The sequence below is a fragment of the Panthera leo genome, chromosome D1 (genome assembly GCF_018350215.1).
Source record: "Panthera leo isolate Ple1 chromosome D1, P.leo_Ple1_pat1.1, whole genome shotgun sequence".
In the NCBI taxonomy this organism is placed as follows: Eukaryota; Metazoa; Chordata; class Mammalia; order Carnivora; family Felidae; genus Panthera; species Panthera leo.
The window spans coordinates 55,086,461-55,105,594 of NC_056688.1; the positions used below are offsets into that span (position 1 = coordinate 55,086,461).

The 19,134-nt window shown below is 43.3% G+C and overlaps 2 protein-coding genes across 6 annotated transcripts in view; one reads left to right on the top strand and one right to left on the bottom strand.

Annotated features, from left to right (window-relative positions):
- The window catches only part of ACER3 (alkaline ceramidase 3), a 181,024-nt gene that overhangs the window by 61,890 nt on the left and 100,000 nt on the right, over positions 1 to 19,134 (bottom strand). The window lies entirely within an intron of this gene.
- On the top strand, positions 626 to 3,239 carry LOC122199149. Its single transcript, XM_042903916.1, has 2 exons — positions 626 to 666; positions 762 to 3,239. The coding sequence occupies exon 2, from the start codon at positions 1,088 to 1,090 to the stop codon at positions 2,303 to 2,305; it is 1,218 nt and encodes a 405-aa protein (XP_042759850.1). The 5' UTR covers positions 626 to 666; positions 762 to 1,087; the 3' UTR covers positions 2,306 to 3,239.

Below are 19,134 nucleotides of genomic sequence, written 5' to 3' on the forward strand. Positions count from 1 at the left end.
TGTGCACTGTTGGTGGGAATACAAACTGGTACAGCTGCTGTGGAAAACAGTATGGAGGCTTCTCAAAAAAATTAAAAACAGAATTACCATATGATCCAGTAGTTCCACTGCTGGGTAGTGACCCAAAGGAAAAAAAAACACATTAATTTGAAAAGATATATGCACCTGTAAGGGTTAAATTGTAGTGTAGGGCTAATGCTTAGCTTGAAAAATAACAACTTTGTGTTGACATTGAAGGTTAAGAGATAACAGCCTTGCTTTACTCTTATAAATTACGCCTCATACTCTTGTAAATTAGGCTTCACCAATTAAGGAAGCAAAAGTTCAAAGAAAAGAGCATCAGAGGCAGGGTCAAGGAGATCCACTGGTTGCAACTTAGAGGCAGAAAGTCTAAAGTAAACACCTCATTAGGCAACTGTTTCTAACTCATCTGGAAATTGTTTCTTTGTTCTGTTCCCAGGTGATGATAAAACGATGTGATCGGTTATAAAAACTCTGTACCCCGGCTGTTCGGGGCCGCACTCTTATCAAGAGTGTTGGTCCCGATCGGTCGGCCTTGCCTCTCATTGTAATAAACTTTGTTGTGACTGTCACTGGTGCCTGTAGCATTCTGTTTCAGGAGTCGTGTGGATGCAACATTTGGTGCATTGGCCGGGAAAGTTAAAGGTCTGAAACAGGGCCCTTTCTTGGATTGTTCCGCGGGAAAGTTAAAGGTCTGAAACAGGGCCCTTTCCTCGGATTGTTCCGCCAGAAAGTTAAAGGTCTGAAACAGGGCCCTTTCTGCGGATTGCTCCGCCGACCCCTGGGAAGAAGCTCGGGATTGGGAGAGGTAAGGAATTCTTGGGGCGCGCCATTTGGATGACTCAGGAGGGTCTGCTGGACGCGGCTATAGACCCAGAGTCAGGGATCCTACCGGGACGCTGGTGGACCCCATTTGGTTTGGTTTTTGTCAAGAAGGATCCTATTTTCAGGTGGCTGCCACGGCCTACTGGCCTAAGAGATCTCAAATTTGTGTTTTCTTCGTGTCTTAATTGTCTTCTTCCTGTTGACTGTCTGTGCGTCCTTGTCAGTTCTGCCTATCTTTGTCATGGGTCAAAATCAGAGTACCCCCACCCCTCTGAGTCTCATACTAACCCATTTCCAGGACTATAGGAGAGCTGCCTCAGTTTTCGGCCTCCACGTTAAGAAGTCAGTCCTTAGAACTCTCTGCGAGGTGGAATGGACCAGCTTTCAGGTGGAATGGCCTCCACAGGGGACCTTTGACCTTACATTGATATATAAGGTTCATGATATTGTCTTTTCTAGGCACGAAGACCAAATCCCATATATTGGGGCATGGAGGACCCTCATCGAAAACCCTCCAGATTGGTTAAAACTTCTCCTTCCCCTTTCCCCTTGCCTCCCTAAAGTACAGGCTTTACCACTCAAAGGCAGCCCATCTGAAGCTCAAAATAAGAATCTTGACGGGACTAAGCGGCTGCCCCCTCTATCACCTGCACCAGAGGAAGAAGAAGAAACTTACCGCCCGCCGCCCTATAGTTCTCGCTCAAAAAATACAAGTCAGGATGCTTCAGATCAGGAGGCAAGCCCGAGTCAGGACACTTCCCTGAGCCCATCTCATACCCGGTCAGGGACTCCCTTTCATCCCCCTCCCACTGCCCTACCCCTTCGTCCAGGGCCACCCCTGCAGGGTGAAGTCCGACCCTTTATGACTTATGTACCCTTCTCCACTAGCGACCTTTATAATTGGAAGCTTCAAAACCCCTCGTTCTCAGAGAAACCCCAAACATTAATTTCTCTTCTTGAAACTATATTTGTGACCCATCAGCCAACCTGGGATGACTGCCAGCAGCTCTTGCAGGTTCTCTTCACCACTGAGGAGCGAGATAAGATCCGTCGTGAGGCCCAGAAATTAGTGATGGGGCCAAATGGGCAACCCACCGTGGATCCTGCTGTGCTGGAGGAAGTTTTTCCTTCCTCGCATCCTGAGAATTGGGACCCAAACACCCCTCACGGTAGGCAATCATTAACCCTATTTCGCCAGACTCTACTGGGAGGTCTCCGAGCGGCCGCCCGCCGGCCCACAAACATGTCTAAGGTAACAGAAGTAATTCAGGGAGCTGGGGAAAGCCCCTCGGCCTTCTTAGAAAGGCTCATGGAGGCGTACCGCACCTTTACCCCTATTGACCCTGAGGCACCTGAAAATAGAAGGGCATTAAATCTGGCTTTTGTCTCACAGGCAGCCCCAGACATTCGGAAAAAGTTACAAAAATTAGATGGGTTTGAAGGAAAAAAATTTATCTGAGTTAGTTGAAATAGCCCAAAAGGTTTTCAACAATAGGGATTCTCAGGAAGAAAGACAGACAAAAAAATTAAGCAGGGTGGTGGCAGCCGTCCTGGATGCCCGTGAGGGAAGAGGACCCAGAGCGCCCAAAGAATTCTGGTCTGAACAAAAGAAAAAAGATAAACAAAGGGTTAAAGTGTCACTGGGAAAAAATCAGTGTGCATATTGCAAACAAGAGGGACACTGGAAAAAGGACTGGCCCAACTTAGCCCAACGCAAAACTGGGCCACCCCAGGTATCTGTGATGGGAGTCGATTTCGACTGACGGGGCCGCGGCTCGGTGGCCCCTTCTGAGCCGTTGGTTACTGTTAATATAGGGGGCCAACCTAAGACCTTCTTGGTGGACACTGGGGCAACCTTTTCAGTTTTAAAACAAGATCCTGGCCCCACCAGGCAAGGGGCAACCCTGGTGCAAGGAGCAACTGGGTCCCAGACTTGTAAATGGACCACTGAACGACAAGTAGATTTAGGCCGTAAAACTGTTACACATTCTTTCCTAATCATGCCTGAATGCCCCTACCCTGGATTACTAGGTAGAGACCTACTGCATAAACTAACGGCTTCTTTGAAATTCACTGAAGGGGGTATGCATATTAAAGTCGGCCAGGATGGCCCAACAACGGTAATGGTGACTGTGCCACTTGGGGAAGAGGGCCTGCTCACTCCAGTGCCTAATGAAAATGTTCATGCAGTCGATCCCCTCCTTAAAAGCCTCCAGGCGGATTTTCCCCAGGTATGGGCTGAAACTAATCCACCTGGGCTGGCAATTCATCAAGCTCCCATAATAGTGGAACTTAAGGCATCCGCACTTCCGGTAAGACTAAAACAATATCCCATGTCCCGGGAGGCTAGGCGGGGAATCGCTATTCACATCAAGCGTTTGCGCGACTCTGGCATTTTGATCCCATGCAAGTCGCCATGGAATACTCCGCTTCTTCCTGTCCGGAAGCCTAATTCATCCGATTTCCGGCCAGTTCAAGACCTAAGAGCAGTAAACGCCAGGGTAATGGACATTCATCCCACTGTACCCAACCCTTATACTCTCCTTAGTCTGCTTCCCCCTTCTCAGGTGTATTATACAGTTCTGGACTTAAAAGATGCCTTCTTTGCCATCCCGCTGGCCCCACAAAGCCAGCCACTATTTGCATTTGAATGGACTGATCCTGAAGAGGGAAAAGCCGGACAGCTCACCTGGACGCGACTCCCCCAGGGATTTAAAAATTCTCCTACTCTTTTTAATGAAGCCCTGCACCAAGATTTAGAGCCATTTCGGATTTCCAACCCACAGGTAACTCTATTGCAATATGTTGATGATATCTTGCTGGCGGCCCCTTCTCATTTAGAATGCCTGAATGCCACCAAAGGACTCTTGAGTCTTCTACAAAAACTGGGGTACCGAGTGTCAGCCAGAAAAGCACAGGTCTGTCGTACTGCAGTGACCTATCTAGGTTACAACCTTAAAAAAGGTAAGCGCTACCTTGGTGAACAAAGAATTCGGGCCATACTCGATATTCCTCAGCCTAAAACTCGCAAACAAGTCCGCGAGTTCCTTGGGGCGGCAGGCTACTGCAGACTATGGATACCTGGCTTTGCTGAACTGGCAGCCCCTTTGTATGCCACCCTCAAAGGGTCTCCAGAATCCTTCATGTGGGGAGAGACTCAAACCAAAGCCTTCCAAGCCTTACGAGATGCTCTCATGACCCCACCAGCCTTGGCCCTGCCAGATCCCACCAAGCCATTCTATTTGTTTGTAGCCGAAAAAGGGGGGGTAGCCAAGGGAGTTCTGACACAGCGCCTAGGACCTTGGCGCCGACCAGTGGCTTATTTATCAAAACGGCTGGATCCAGTTGCTTCCGGGTGGCCCCCATGCATTCGACAAATTGCTGCCACTGCGCTTCTAGTTAAAGATGCAGACAAACTAACCTTAGGGCAAGCATTGTCTGTCACGGGGCCCCATGAAGTGGAAACTTTACTGCGGGCTCCCCCAGAGCGATGGCTGTCAAATGCTCGGATTACCCAATATCAAGCATTGCTACTTGACCAGCCCCGAATACGTTTTTGTGCTCCCACAACCTTAAACCCAGCCACTTTGCTGCCTGAAGGACAGAATCCCCCTCTACACTCTTGCCCAGAAACCTTGGCAACGATCTCGTCCCTCCGCTCTGATCTTACGGACATTCCTTTACATGACCCTGATATCAGCATGTTTTCAGACGGCAGTAGTTTTGTGTTTCAAGGGCAAAGGTATGCCGGTGCTGCGGTGACAACAGACCGTGAAGTTTTATGGCAACAGACCCTTCCCCCAGGAACTTCAGCCCAACGCGCAGAGCTCATCGCACTAACAAAAGCCCTAAAACTTGGAAGAAACAAGTCAGTTAACATTTATACGGACAGCCGCTATGCTTTTGCAACCGCGCATGTACACGGATCCATTTATCAAGAGCATGGTCTCCTCACAGCAGAAGGCAAGGCCATCAAAAATAAAGCTGAAATTTTAGATCTTCTAGCAGCCATCTGGGAACCTGCGAGGCTGGCAATCATTCACTGCCCGGGACATCAAAAAGGCAACTCCCTAGAGGCAGTCGGAAACCGCCTGGCTGATGCAGCAGCCCGAGAAGCTGCCCTAACTAAAAGTGAAAGTGCCTTGGAGCTACCAATCTTGACAGAGCCCCTGCTTCCACTGGAGCCCAGTTACACTCCTAAAGATTTGGAGTGGATTTCCAGAAAAGGGGGAAGTAAGATGCCGGGACAAAAGTGGTTTCAGGATCCTGAAGGTAAGATCCTCTTACCCGCGGCACTCGGGCGGCGCATGGTGGGTCAGCTCCACCAAGGGACTCATCTGGGAAAAACGAAGATGGCGGAATTAGTGCGGAGAAAGTTCAGGGCGCAAGGGCTGGGAAAAGAGATTGAAGAGGTGGTTGAAAGATGTGTAAGCTGTGCCCAAGTAAATCAGGGTGCAAATAGGAAGGTTTCAGAAGCTAAAAGAGATAGAGGAATTGAGCCAGGCCGCTTTTGGGAAGTAGATTTTACTGAGATTAAACCAGGGAAATACGGATATAAATATTTGCTTGTTTTTGTAGACACCTTCTCCGGGTGGGTCGAGGCATTCCCCACTAAATCAGAAACGGCTCAGGCGACAGTTAAGAAATTATTAAATGAAATAATCCCTAGATTCGGGCTGCCTCTGAGCATAGGATCGGACAATGGCCCGGCCTTCACGGCGCAGGTGTCCCAGGGTCTGGCCCAGGCATTGGGAATAGATTGGAAATTACACTGTGCATATAGACCCCAGAGCTCGGGTCAAGTAGAAAGGATGAATAGGACCCTAAAAGAGACCTTAACCAAATTGTCCCTTGAGACAGGCGAAAATTGGGTTGATGTCCTGCCTTTTGCCCTTTTGCGAGCGTGTTGTACTCCATTTGTCAAGGGATTTTCCCCTTATGAAATTTTATTCGGCAGACCTCCACCTATCCTGCCGAGGCTAGGAGACGATGTAATGGAACAGTTGGAACAGGACCATTTGCTAGCTTCGCTCATGGCCCTGCAACATGTACAGAAGGAAATAACCAGGGCCTTGAGAGAAGCCTTCACTCATCCTCCTGTTCTTCCCCACCCCTTTCAACCAGGAGACTTAGTCTGGGTCAAAAGGCACGATCCTAAAACCCTGGAGCCGCGCTGGAAAGGACCACACACCGTGATTCTGACTACACCCATGGCCGTGAAGGTAGATGGTGTCCGAACCTGGATTCATCACTCTCAGGTTAAGAAAAACTGCGTGAAGGCGGGAACAACCCAGACTGATGCAGAACCAGATAACAAAGAGCAATGGAAGGTTCAAAGGCATCCAGAAGATCCTTTAAAGCTAAGACTGATGCGGGAATAATAATTTTCTGGGTTTGTATGGTGATAAGTGTGGGGGACTGTATGGAATTGCATCCCCTATCTTTTTGGCCATACCAATGGGAACTCAGGGACACTGTCACGGGAAAGGTGATAGCATCTAATACCTCTTCCACTGTGCCTTGTTTTTTGTTTGATTTATGCGACTTGGTGGGGGACTCATGGGGGACTCTAGTTACTAATTATAAACAGCCAATGGGCTTCGCTCCTCCGGTCCCCGAAAACCCCTATATGGTTACCTATGGATGTGGACACAGGGATCAAGAACAAAAATTGGCTAACATACCAGGGTTATACAGTTGCCCTGCAAATAGAAAGGTCGAATGTGAAGGAAAAGGCCAATACCATTGTGCAAAATGGGGTTGTGAAACGCTGGCCCCCTGGCTGGCAGGACAGGGCCATGATCCCTTAATCACCCTCCTTAGAACTCCAGATCCCAAATGTAAGACTCAAGGAAAATGTAACCCAACAAAAATATGTTTAAAAAAGGTTTCTAGTTCCAGTACCTTTTCCTCTTCCTGGGACACTGGACACACTTGGGGTCTCAGGATGTATGCTCCAGGAGTTGACAAGGGCATTTCCTTTACTATACAACGGGTTAAAAGAAAAACTCCACCCAATCCGGTAGGGCCAAACAAGGATATGATTTTACACCCCCCACTCTTTCCGACTGTCCCTTCCCAACCTACCCCGCAATCGGGTGCCCCCACAAAGTTGGAATTACCAACTACAGGTCATATCCAGAACCCGTTCTCCCCTGAGACGCATTGGCTAGATGTAGTAGATTCTATGTATGCTTGGCTAAATTCATCTCACACCGAGATTGTACAAGATTGTTGGCTGTGCTTAAACCCTAAACCTCCATATTATGTGGGAGTGGCTACAAATGCTAGCATTGGACAAGACATAGAAAAGCATGTTGTGAAATTGCTAAATCCAAGCACAACATTGTGCCCTTGGGGTTCACGACCAATTTTAACCCTAGGAGACCTCCAAGGGCAGGGTTGGTGTATAGTGTCCCAAGAATATAATTGGCAGAACTCCCCTTACAAAAACTCTTGTGCAGAAGTGTATATTCCAAGTAGTTCAGATACTGATAGCGCCCAAAATATAGCATACCGAGCCCTTACTGGAGCCTGGTTTGCTTGCTCATCAGGAATTACCCCCTGCATTGCAGCCGCATACTTTGGGGTCGGCACCCAAGAGATTTGTATCCTAGTTCATATTCTCCCACAAATATACCTATATAGCGGAGAAGCAGGGAGAGAACACTTACGTCTATTTGAAGGACATTCCAGGGTAAAAAGGGCAGCACCAGTCCTCATTCCACTCCTAGTGGGACTGGGAATTGCAGGATCCACAGCTATTGGAACTGCTGGACTCATTGTGGGGGACCAAAATTTCAAAACTGTAAGCAAGCAAGTGGACCGAGACCTAGGCTACTTGGAAACTTCAATTTCTCGGCTAGAACACCAAGTAGACTCTTTAGCTGAGGTTGTATTACAAAACAGAAGAGGGCTTGATTTACTCTTCATGAAGGAGGGGGGCCTCTGCGTGGCCCTTGGAGAAACATGCTGTTTTTATGCAAACAATTCCGGAGTAATCCGAGACACTCTCAGTTTGGTCAGGGATAATCTTAGGGCCAGGGAACGTGCCAGGGAAGCCAGCAATAATTGGTATCAGAGTTTATTCTCTTGGTCCCCCTGGCTCACATCATTGCTTACAGCCGTAGCTGGGCCACTGCTATTGTTACTTCTCGGGTTAACTATTGGCCCGTGCATTATCAATTGGTTAGTACAATATGTCAAGAAGCGAGTTAGTGAAATAAAAATTATGATGATCAGGTCCAATTATATCCCCTTAGTTCCTAATGATGAATCAAGGGATTGATTCACTGACAAGAAAAGGGGGAAATGTAAGGGTTAAATTGTAGTGTAGGGCTAATGCTTAGCTTGAAAAATAACAGCTTTGTGTTGACATTGAAGGTTAAGAGATAACAGCCTTGCTTTACTCTTATAAATTACGCCTCATACTCTTGTAAATTAGGCTTCACCAATTAAGGAAGCAAAAGTTCAAAGAAAAGAGCATCAGAGGCAGGGTCAAGGAGATCCACTGGTTGCAACTTAGAGGCAGAAAGTCTAAAGTAAACACCTCATTAGGCAACTGTTTCTAACTCATCTGGAAATTGTTTCTTTGTTCTGTTCCCAGGTGATGATAAAACGATGTGATCGGTTATAAAAACTCTGTACCCCGGCTGTTCGGGGCCGCACTCTTATCAAGAGTGTTGGTCCCGATCGGTCGGCCTTGCCTCTCATTGTAATAAACTTTGTTGTGACTGTCACTGGTGCCTGTAGCATTCTGTTTCAGGAGTCGTGTGGATGCAACACACCCCTATGTTTATTGTGGCATTATTTACAATAACCAAGATATGGAAGCAATCCAAGTATCCATCCATAGATGAATGGTAGTAAGATGTGGTAAATACGTACAGTGGAATGTTACTCAGTCATAAAAGAAAATGAGGAGGTTCCGGAAGATGGCGGCGTAGGAGGACGCGGGGCTCACAGCGCGTCCTGCCGATCACTTAGATTCCACCTACACCTGCCTAAAGAACCCAGAAAACCGCCAGAGGAGTAGCAGAAGGGAGTCTCAGGAGTCAAGCGCAGACTAGAGGCCCACGGAAGAGGGTAGGAAGGGCGGCGAGGCGGTGCGCGCTCCACGGACTGGCGGGAGGGAGCCGGGGCGGAGGGGCGGCTCGCCGGCCAAGCAGAGCCCCCGAGTCTGGCTGGCAAAAGCGGAGGGGCCGTACAGACTGTGTTCCGACAGCAAGCGCGACTTAGCGTCTGGGAGGTCATAAGTTAACAGCTCTGCTCGGAAAGCGGGAAGGCTGGAGGACAAAGGGAGGGAGAGCTGCTGAGCCCCCGGACGGCAGAGCTCAGCTTGGCGGGGAACAAAGGCGCCAGCGCCATCTCCCCCGCCCATCCCCCAGCCAAAATCCCAAAGGGAACCAGTTCCTGCCAGGGAACTTGCTCGCTCCGCGCAAACACCCAACTCTGTGCTTCTGCGGAGCCAAACCTCCGGCAGCGGATCTGACTCCCTCCCGCTGCCACAGGGCTCCTCCTGAAGTGGATCACCTAAGGAGAAGCGAGCTAAGCCTGCCCCTCCAGCCCCCGTGCACCTTGCCTACCCACCCCAGCTAATACGCCAGATCCCCAGCAACACAAGCCTGGCAGTGTGCAAGTAGCCCAGACGGGACACGCCACCCCACAGTGAATCCCGCCCCTAGGAGAGGGGAAGAGAAGGCACACACCAGTCTGACTGTGGCCCCAGCAGTGGGCTGGGGGCAGACATCGGGTCGGACTGCGGCCCCGCCCACTAACTCCAGTTATACACCACAGCACAGGGGAAGTGCACTGCAGGTCCTCACCACGCCAGGGACTCTCCAAAATGACCAAACGGAAGAATTCCCCTCAGAAGAATCTCCAGGAAATAACAACAGCTAATGAACTGATCAAAAAGGATTTAAATAATATAACAGAAAGTGAATTTAGAATAATAGTCATAAAATTAATCGCTGGGCTTGAAAACAGTATACAGGACAGCAGAGAATCTCTTGCCACAAAGATCGAGGGACTAAGGAACAGTCACGAGGAGTTGAAAAACGCTTTAAATGAATTGCAAAACAAAATGGAATCCACGATGGCTCGGCTTGAAGAGGCAGAGGAGAGAATAGGTGAACTAGAAGATAAAGTTATGGAGAAAGAGGAAGCTGAAAGAAAGAGAGATAAAAAAATCCAGGAGTATGAGGGGAAAATTAGAGAACTAAGTGATACACTAAAAAAAAATAATATACGCATAATTGGTATCCCAGAGGAGGAAGAGAGAGGGAAGGGTGCTGAAGGGGTACTTGAACAAATTATAGCTGAGAACTTCCCTGAACTGGGGAAGGAAAAAGGCATTGAAATCCAAGAGGCACAGAGAACTCCCTTCAGACGTAACTTGAATCGATCTTCTGCACGACATATCATAGTGAAACTGGCAAAATACAAGGATAAAGAGAAAATTCTGAAAGCAGCAAGGGATAAACGTGCCCTCACATATAAAGGGAGACCTATAAGACTCGTGACTGATCTCTCCTTTGAAACTTGGCAGGCCAGAAAGGCTTGGCACGATATCTACAGTGTGCTAAACAGAAAAAATATGCAGCCGAGAATCCTTTATCCAGCAAGTCTGTCATTTAGAATAGAAGGAGAGATAAAGGTCTTCCCAAACAAACAAAAACTGAAGGAATTTGTCACCACGAAACCAGCCCTACAAGAGATCCTAAGGGGGATCCTGTGAGACAAAGTACCAGAGACATCACTACAAGCATAAAACATACAGACATCACAATGACTCTAAACCCATATCTTTCTATAATAACACTGAATGTAAATGGATTAAATGCGCCAACTAAAAGACATAGGGTATCAGAATGGATAAAAAAACAAGACCCATCTATTTGCTGTCTACAAGAGACTCATTTTAGATCTGAGGACACCTTTAGATTGAGAGTGAGGGGATGGAGAACTATTTATCATGCTCCTGGAAGCCAAAAGAAAGCTGGAGTAGCCATACTTATATCAGACAAACTAGACTTTAAATTAAAGGCTGTAACAAGAGATGAAGAAGGGCATTATATAATAATCACAGGGTCTATCCACCAGGAAGAGATAACTATTATAAATGTCTATGCGCCAAATACCCGAGCCCCCAGATATATAAAACAATTACTCATAAACATAAGCAACCTTATAGATAAGAATGTGGTCATTGCAGGGGACTTTAACACCCCACTTACAGAAATGGATAGATCATCTAGACACACAGTCAATAAAGAAACAAGGGCCCTGAATGATACATTGGATCAGATGGACTTGACAGATATATTTAGAACTCTGCATCCCAAAGCAACAGAATATACTTTCTTCTCGAGTGCACATGGAACATTCTCCAAGATAGATCATATACTGGGTCACAAAACAGCCCTTCATAAGTTTACAAGAATTGAAATTATACCATGCATACTTTCAGACCACAATGCTATGAAGCTTGAAATCAACCACAGGAAAAAGTCTGGAAAACCTCCAAAAGCATGGAGGTTAAAGAACACCCTACTAACGAATGAGTGGGTCAACCAGGCAATTAGAGAAGAAATTAAAACATATATGGAAACAAACGAAAATGAAAATACAACAATCCAAACGCTTTGGGATGCAGCGAAGGCAGTCCTGAGAGGAAAATACATTGCAATCGAGGCCTATCTCAAGAAACAAGAAAAATCCCAAATACAAAATCTAACAGCACACCTAAAGGAAATAGAAGCAGAACAGCAAAGGCAGCCTAAACCCAGCAGAAGAAGAGAAATCATAAAGATCAGAGCAGAAATAAACAATATAGAATCTAAAAAAACTGTAGAGCAGATCAACGAAACCAAGAGTTGGTTTTTTGAAAAAATAAACAAAATTGACAAACCTCTAGCCAGGCTTCTCAAAAAGAAAAGGGAGATGACCCAAATAGATAAAATCATGAATGAAAATGGAATGATTACAACCAATCCCTCAGAGATACAAACAATTATCAGGGAATACTATGAAAAATTATATGCCAGCAAATTGGACAACCTGGAAGAAATGGACAAATTTCTAAACACCCACACTCTTCCAAAACTCAATCAGGAGGAAATAGAAAGCTTGAACAGACCCATAACCAGCGAAGAAATTGAATCGGTTATCAAAAATCTCCCAACAAATAAGAGTCCAGGACCAGATGGCTTCCCAGGGGAGTTCTGCCAGACATTTAAAGCAGAGATAATACCTATCCTTCTCAAGCTATTCCAAGAAATAGAAAGGGAAGGAAAACTTCCAGACTCATTCTATGAAGCCAGTATTACTTTGATTCCTAAACCAGACAGAGACCCAGTAAAAAAAGAGAACTACAGGCCAATATCCCTGATGAATATGGATGCAAAAATTCTTAATAAGATACTAGCAAATCGAATTCAACAGCATATAAAAAGAATTATTCACCATGATCAAGTGGGATTCATTCCTGGGATGCAGGGCTGGTTCAACATTCGCAAATCGATCAACGTGATACATCACATTAACAAAAAAAAAGAGAAGAACCATATGATCCTGTCAATCGATGCAGAAAAGGCCTTTGACAAAATCCAGCACCCTTTCTTAATAAAAACCCTTGAGAAAGTCGGGATAGAAGGAACATACTTAAAGATCATAAAGGCCATTTATGAAAAGCCCACAGCTAACATCATCCTCAACAGGGAAAAACTGAGAGCTTTTTCCCTGAGATCAGGAACACGACAGGGATGCCCACTGTCACCGCTGCTGTTTAATATAGTGCTGGAAGTTCTAGCATCAGCAATCAGACAACAAAAGGAAATCAAAGGCATCAAAATTGGCAAAGATGAAGTCAAGCTTTCGCTTTTTGCAGATGACATGATATTATACATGGAAAATCCAATAGACTCCACCAAAAGTCTGCTAGAACTGATACATGAATTCAGCAAAGTTGCAGGATACAAAATCAATGTGCAGAAATCAGTTGCATTCTTATACACTAACAATGAAGCAACAGAAAGACAAATGAAGAAACTGATCCCATTCACAATTGCACCAAGAAGCATAAAATACCTAGGAATAAATCTATCCAAAGATGTAAAAGATCTGTATGCTGAAAACTATAGAAAGCTTATGCAGGTAATTGAAGAAGATATAAAGAAATGGAAAGACATTCCCTGCTCATGGATTGGAAGAATATTGTCAAAATGTCAATACTACCCAAAGCTATCTACACATTCAATGCAATCCCAATCAAAATTGCACGAGCATTCTTCTCGAAACTAGAACAAGCAATCCTAAAATTCATATGGAACCACAAAAGGCCCCGAATAGCCAAAGTAATTTTGAAGAAGAAGACCAAAGCAGGAGGCATCACAATCCCAGACTTTAGCCTCTACTACAAAGCTGTCATCATCAAGACAGCATGGTATTGGCATAAAAACAGACACATAGACCAATGGAATAGAATAGAAACCCCAGAACTAGACCCACAAACGTATGGCCAACTCATCTTTGACAAAGCAGGAAAGAACATCCAATGGAAAAAAGACAGTCTCTTTAACAAATGGTGCTGGGAGAACTGGACAGCAACATGCAGAAGGTTGAAACTAGACCACTTTCTCACACCATTCACAAAAATAAACTCAAAATGGATAAAGGACCTGAATGTGAGACAGGAAACCATCAAAACCTTAGAGGAGAAAGCAGGAAAAGACCTCTCTGACCTCAGCCGTAGCAATCTCTTACTCGGCACATCCCCAAAGGCAAGGGAATTAAAAGCAAAAGTGAATTACTGGGACCTTATGAAGATAAAAAGCTTCTGCACAGCAAAGGAAACAACCAACAAAACTAAAAGGCAACCAACGGAATGGGAAAAGATATTTGCAAATGACACATCGGACAAAGGGCTAGTATCCAAAATCTATAAAGAGCTCATCAAACTCCACACCCGAAAAACAAATAACCCAGTGAAGAAATGGGCAGAAAACATGAATAGACACTTCTCTAAAGAAGACATCCGGATGGCCAACAGGCACATGAAAAGATGTTCAACGTCGCTCCTTATCAGGGAAATACAAATCAGAACCACACTCAGATACCACCTCACGCCAGTCAGAGTGGCCAAAATGAAGAAATCAGGAGACTATAGATGCTGGAGAGGATGTGGAGAAACAGGAACCCTCTTGCACTGTTGGTGGGAATGCAAATTGGTGCAGCCGCTCTGGAAAGCAGTGTGGAGGTTCCTCAGAAAATTAAAAATAGACCTACCCTATGACCCAGCAATAGCACTGCTAGGAAATTATCCAAGGGATACAGGAGTACTGATGCATAGGGGCACCTGTACCCCAATGTTTATAGCGGCACTCTCAACAATAGCCAAATTATGGAAAGAGCCTAAATGTCCATCAACTGATGAATGGATAAAGAAATTGTGGTTTATATACACAATGGAATACTACGTGGCAATGAGAAAAAATGAAATATGGCCTTTTGTAGCAACATGGATGGAACTGGAGAGTGTGATGCTAAGTGAAATAAGCCATACAGAGAAAGACAGATACCATATGGTTTCACTCTTATGTGGATCCTGAGAAACATAACAGAAACCCATGGGGGAGGGGAAGGAAAAAAAAAAAAAAAAAAAAAAAGAGGTTAGAGTGGGAGAGAGCCAAAGCATTAGAGACTGTTAAAAACTGAGAACAAACTGAGGGTTGATGGGGGGTGGGAGGGAGGGCAGGGTGGGTGATGGGTATTGAGGAGGGCACCTTTTGGGATGAGCACTGGGTGTTGTATGGAAACCAATTTGACAGTAAATTTCATATATTAAAAAAAAATAAAAAATAAAAAATAAAAAAAATAAAAGAAAATGAAATCTTGCCATTTGCAACAACATGGATGGATCTAGAGGGTATAATGCTAAGTGAAATCAATCAAAGAAAAATACCATATGATTTTACTCATGTGTATATTTAAGAAACAAAACAAAGAAAAAATGAGACAAACAAAAAGAGATTCTTAAATATAGAAAACAAACTGGTGGTTGCCAGAGGGAGGTGAGTGAGTATTGGGTGAAATAGGTGAAGGGGATTAAGAGTACATTTGTCATGATGAGCAATGAATACCATACAGAATTGTTCAATCACTATACTGTACACCTGCAACTAATATAATATTTTATGTTAATTATACTGGAATTTAAAAAAAAATGGACCAAAGACCTAAATGTAAGAGCTAAAACTATTAAGCTCTTAGAAGAAAACACAGGTATAAATCTTCATGACCTTGGATTAAGCAATGGTTTCTTAGATACGATATTAAAAGCACAGGCAACCTAAGAAAAAAATCAAAACCTGTTTGCTTCAAAGGATGCTATTAAGAAAATGAAAAAACAACCCACAGAATGGAAGAAGATATTCACAAACTATGTATTCAATAAGGGTCTAATACCCAAGATATGTACTCTTAAAACTCAATGATAAGAAGGCAAATAACACAATTTAAGAATGGGTAAAGGATCTGAATAGATATTTTTCCTGTGAAGATATACAAATGGGTAATAAGCACATGAAAAACTTTCAACATCACTGGAAAATGCAAATCAAAACCACAATGAGATATCATTTCATAACCAGCAGGGTGGCTATACTGAAAAGGAAGGACGAATATGGAGAAATTGCTGGTGGGAACGTAAAAGGGCACAGCCACTTTGAAAAAGAGTCTAGTAGCTCTTCAAAAAGTTAAAAACAGAATTACCATGTGACCTAGCAATTCCATTTCTTTTTTTTTTTTATGTTTATTTATTTCTGAGACCGAGAGAGACAGAGCATGAGTGGGGGAGGGGCAGAGAGAGAGGGAGACACAGAATCAGAAGCAGGCTCCAGGCTCTGAGCTGCCAGCACAGAGCCCGACACGGGGCTCGAACTCACAAACCGTGAGATCATGACCTGAGCCGAAGCCGGACGCTCAACAGACCGAGCCACCCAGGCACCCCATAGCAATTCCATTTCTAATAAATAAATATCTAAGAGAATTGAAAACACATATCCGCACAAAATCTTGCACACAAATGTTCACAGCAGCATTATGTATAAAACCCAAAAAGTGGAAACAGCCCAAAGTCCATTCATTGACAAATGAGAAACAAAATGTGGTATACCCATATAATGTAGTATTATTCACCCTAAGTCAAACAAGCCAGACATGAAAGGTCACACACTGTATGATCCATTGCAATGACATGTCCAGAATAGGCCAATCTACAGAGACAGAGAGAGTAATGAGAAGAGATGGCTAATGGGCATGGGGTTTCTCTTTGGGATGATGAAAGTGTTTGGAATTAGTGGTGATGGCATCACAATTTTGTGAGTATACTTAAAGCAATTAACTTATTTACTTTAAAATGGTGAACTTTATGGAATGTGCATTAAATCTTTAAAAAAAAAGATTCATCTACATCTCCACAATACTATCAACAAAATCAGGAAATTAACATTAATTTATTACTACCACGTAATCCTCAGACTTCATCCAAGTTTTTCTAAGTGTCCCAATATCATAAATGTAAACACACACACACACACACACATACACACACCATCCAGTCCAGAATCAGACACTATATGTAGTGGTCATGTCTTTTTGGTGTTCTTCAATTTCAAACAGTTCTTCAGTCTTTTAATTTTATGACCATGGATACTTTTGAAGATTACATGCCAGTTATTTTATAGAATGTCACTCAATTTGATTTTGCCTGATGTTTCCATATGACTAGATTCAGATCATGCATCTTTGGCAAGAATATCAGAGAAGTGATGCTATGTTCTTGCCACTATATCTTGTCAGGTGGCACACAATTTTGATTTGTCCCATCACTGAAGATATTCACTCTATTTGACTAAGGTTGTTCACTGCTCCTTCACTGTAAAGTTACTTTTTCCCTTTATAATTATTTTATGGTAAAGTACTTCAAAACTATGTAAATTCAGCATCAAAATTTTTAACTTATTCATTTACTTATGATCACTTATTGTTTCAATTATATATAGCTTATTATTTTAGTATGACTTCATAATTTCCCATTTTGTTCAATGGGTTATATGCTCAATGGGTTTGGTAACTATTATAAACTGTTACTATCAATATTTATTTTGATGCTCAAATTGTCCCAAATTTGGTCCATGGGAACCCCTTTAAGTGGGTTTCCAGTGTTCTTCTGACATGTGCCCATCATTCTTTTAGCTTTTCCATTCTTTCTAGCATAAAAAGATGTTCTAGGTTCATAATGTCCTTTTTTTCTGCCTCGGCCCTCTGAACAGCCCCAGTTCCTTTTATTATTTTTTTAAAGATTTTATTTTTTATTATTATTTTTTAAAGTAAACCCTATTCCCAACATGGGGCTCGAATCCACGACCCTGACATCAAGAGTCACGTGCTCCACCAACTAAGCCAGCCAGCCACCCCAGCACCGTTCCTTTTAAATGGAGAATGGTTTTTAGAAACCAGATCTGAATGTTAGGTATGCTCTTCTGCTCCCATGCCGGCAGACCTAGAGAATGGATGTATATATGTGTATATAGAAATATATGTGTGTGTATATATAAATATATAGGAGATACATCATTTATAAACTATGGGTGATTTTGGTCAAATCAATTAGCCTCTTTCAGTTCTAGTACTGGAATTTATAAAACATGGTAATAACTATTTAAGATACTCTATATGAAAGCACTTCATGATAGCTAGAGCTGGAAAAATTCCAATTATTTTTTAGTACGATCAAACACGAAGCCTTATTTTCAGGGTCTATATTTCAGCTGTTGCTCACTGGTATCACCATTCTCACTGTTGGAACTCTTACCCTATAGCTGTTAAATATTTTGAACAACATTCCTGCCATTTTTCGCCATTCTCGAAACACATTTTAAGTGCTCGTTTTATCACTGTTGTCACATATATCAAACAATGAAATGACTCCCCGCCTCTCCATGGCACAATGGAAGTCTGGTATGTCATTTCATCCTTTCAGTACCTAGAAAGTTTTAACTAAATCTTTCAAATTTTGTTTAAATGTCTTTGACTTTTATACATTCTTCCAAACTCTACTGTGATGCCACAGATTTGTACTTCTTTTTAAAAATAATTTTCATATTATGGCATTGTTTGTAAGTCTGTTTTTCTGCTAGAAAGTGTGAGAAGTATGTTCTATGCTCAATTAAGTCAGATCAGTGTCTTATTCAATTGTGTATTCTCCAGAGCAAGCACAATCTGCACACAGAACACCTTACTATAAATACGTGTTGAATATCAGAATCAATCCTAAAAAATTAATTCTTGTACATTTAATATAGATGTAATTAATAATTCATAGACTGTTGTATTCACAAATCCTTCTGGAATAGCACTGTCCAATCCAGCAGCCACCAGCCTTATCTGGCTACTGAGTGCTTGAATGAACCTAATCCAAACTGAGATATACACCTTATTTCAACATAAGAAACATTTCATTAATACATTTTTATACTGATTATATGTTGAAATAATATTTGAATATATTGGGTTAAATGAATGTATTATTAAAATTAATTTCAACTATTTCTTTTTAACATGGCTTTTCTTAATGTGGCTCCCAGAAAATTTTAAATTACATATATCCTCATGTGATATTTCTACTGGGCAGTGCTGTTCCAGAAGTTTCTAGGTTATTAATGAGGAATAAAGAGCTCAAAAGATTGGGGCACCTGGGTGGCTCAGTCAGTTAGGCGTCTGACTTCGGCTCGGGTCATGATCTCGGGGTTCCTGAGTTCAAGCCCCACATCAGGCTCTGTGCTGACAGCTCGGAGCCTGAAGCCTGCTTTGGATTCTGTGTCTCCCTATCTCTCTTCCCCTCCCCCTCTTGCACTCTATCTCTCTCTCAAAAATAAACAAACATTAAAAAAAAAAAAAGAGGCCAAAAGATTTATGACTAGATATATAGCCTCCTTAGAGCAAGGACAGTAAAATCCCTGCATAGCCCTAACACTTTGCTAGCTAGAGGAACCATCCATTCAAATGGATGCTGTAAGACAGACATGAGGAAATGCATCTAAGGCATCTAAGAATATACTACCTTGGTGAACTGACTGTCTTTTTAAAATGCACCCAGGGGTCTGTACTCTGCAATCCTTCTCTAACACTTCATGCCTGCACAGAGGTAGTCAACGCTATACTGCTCTCACTTGTTTTCTCTATGAATAATTTATTTGCTCGCCTCTTTATTCCACTTAGTCAATT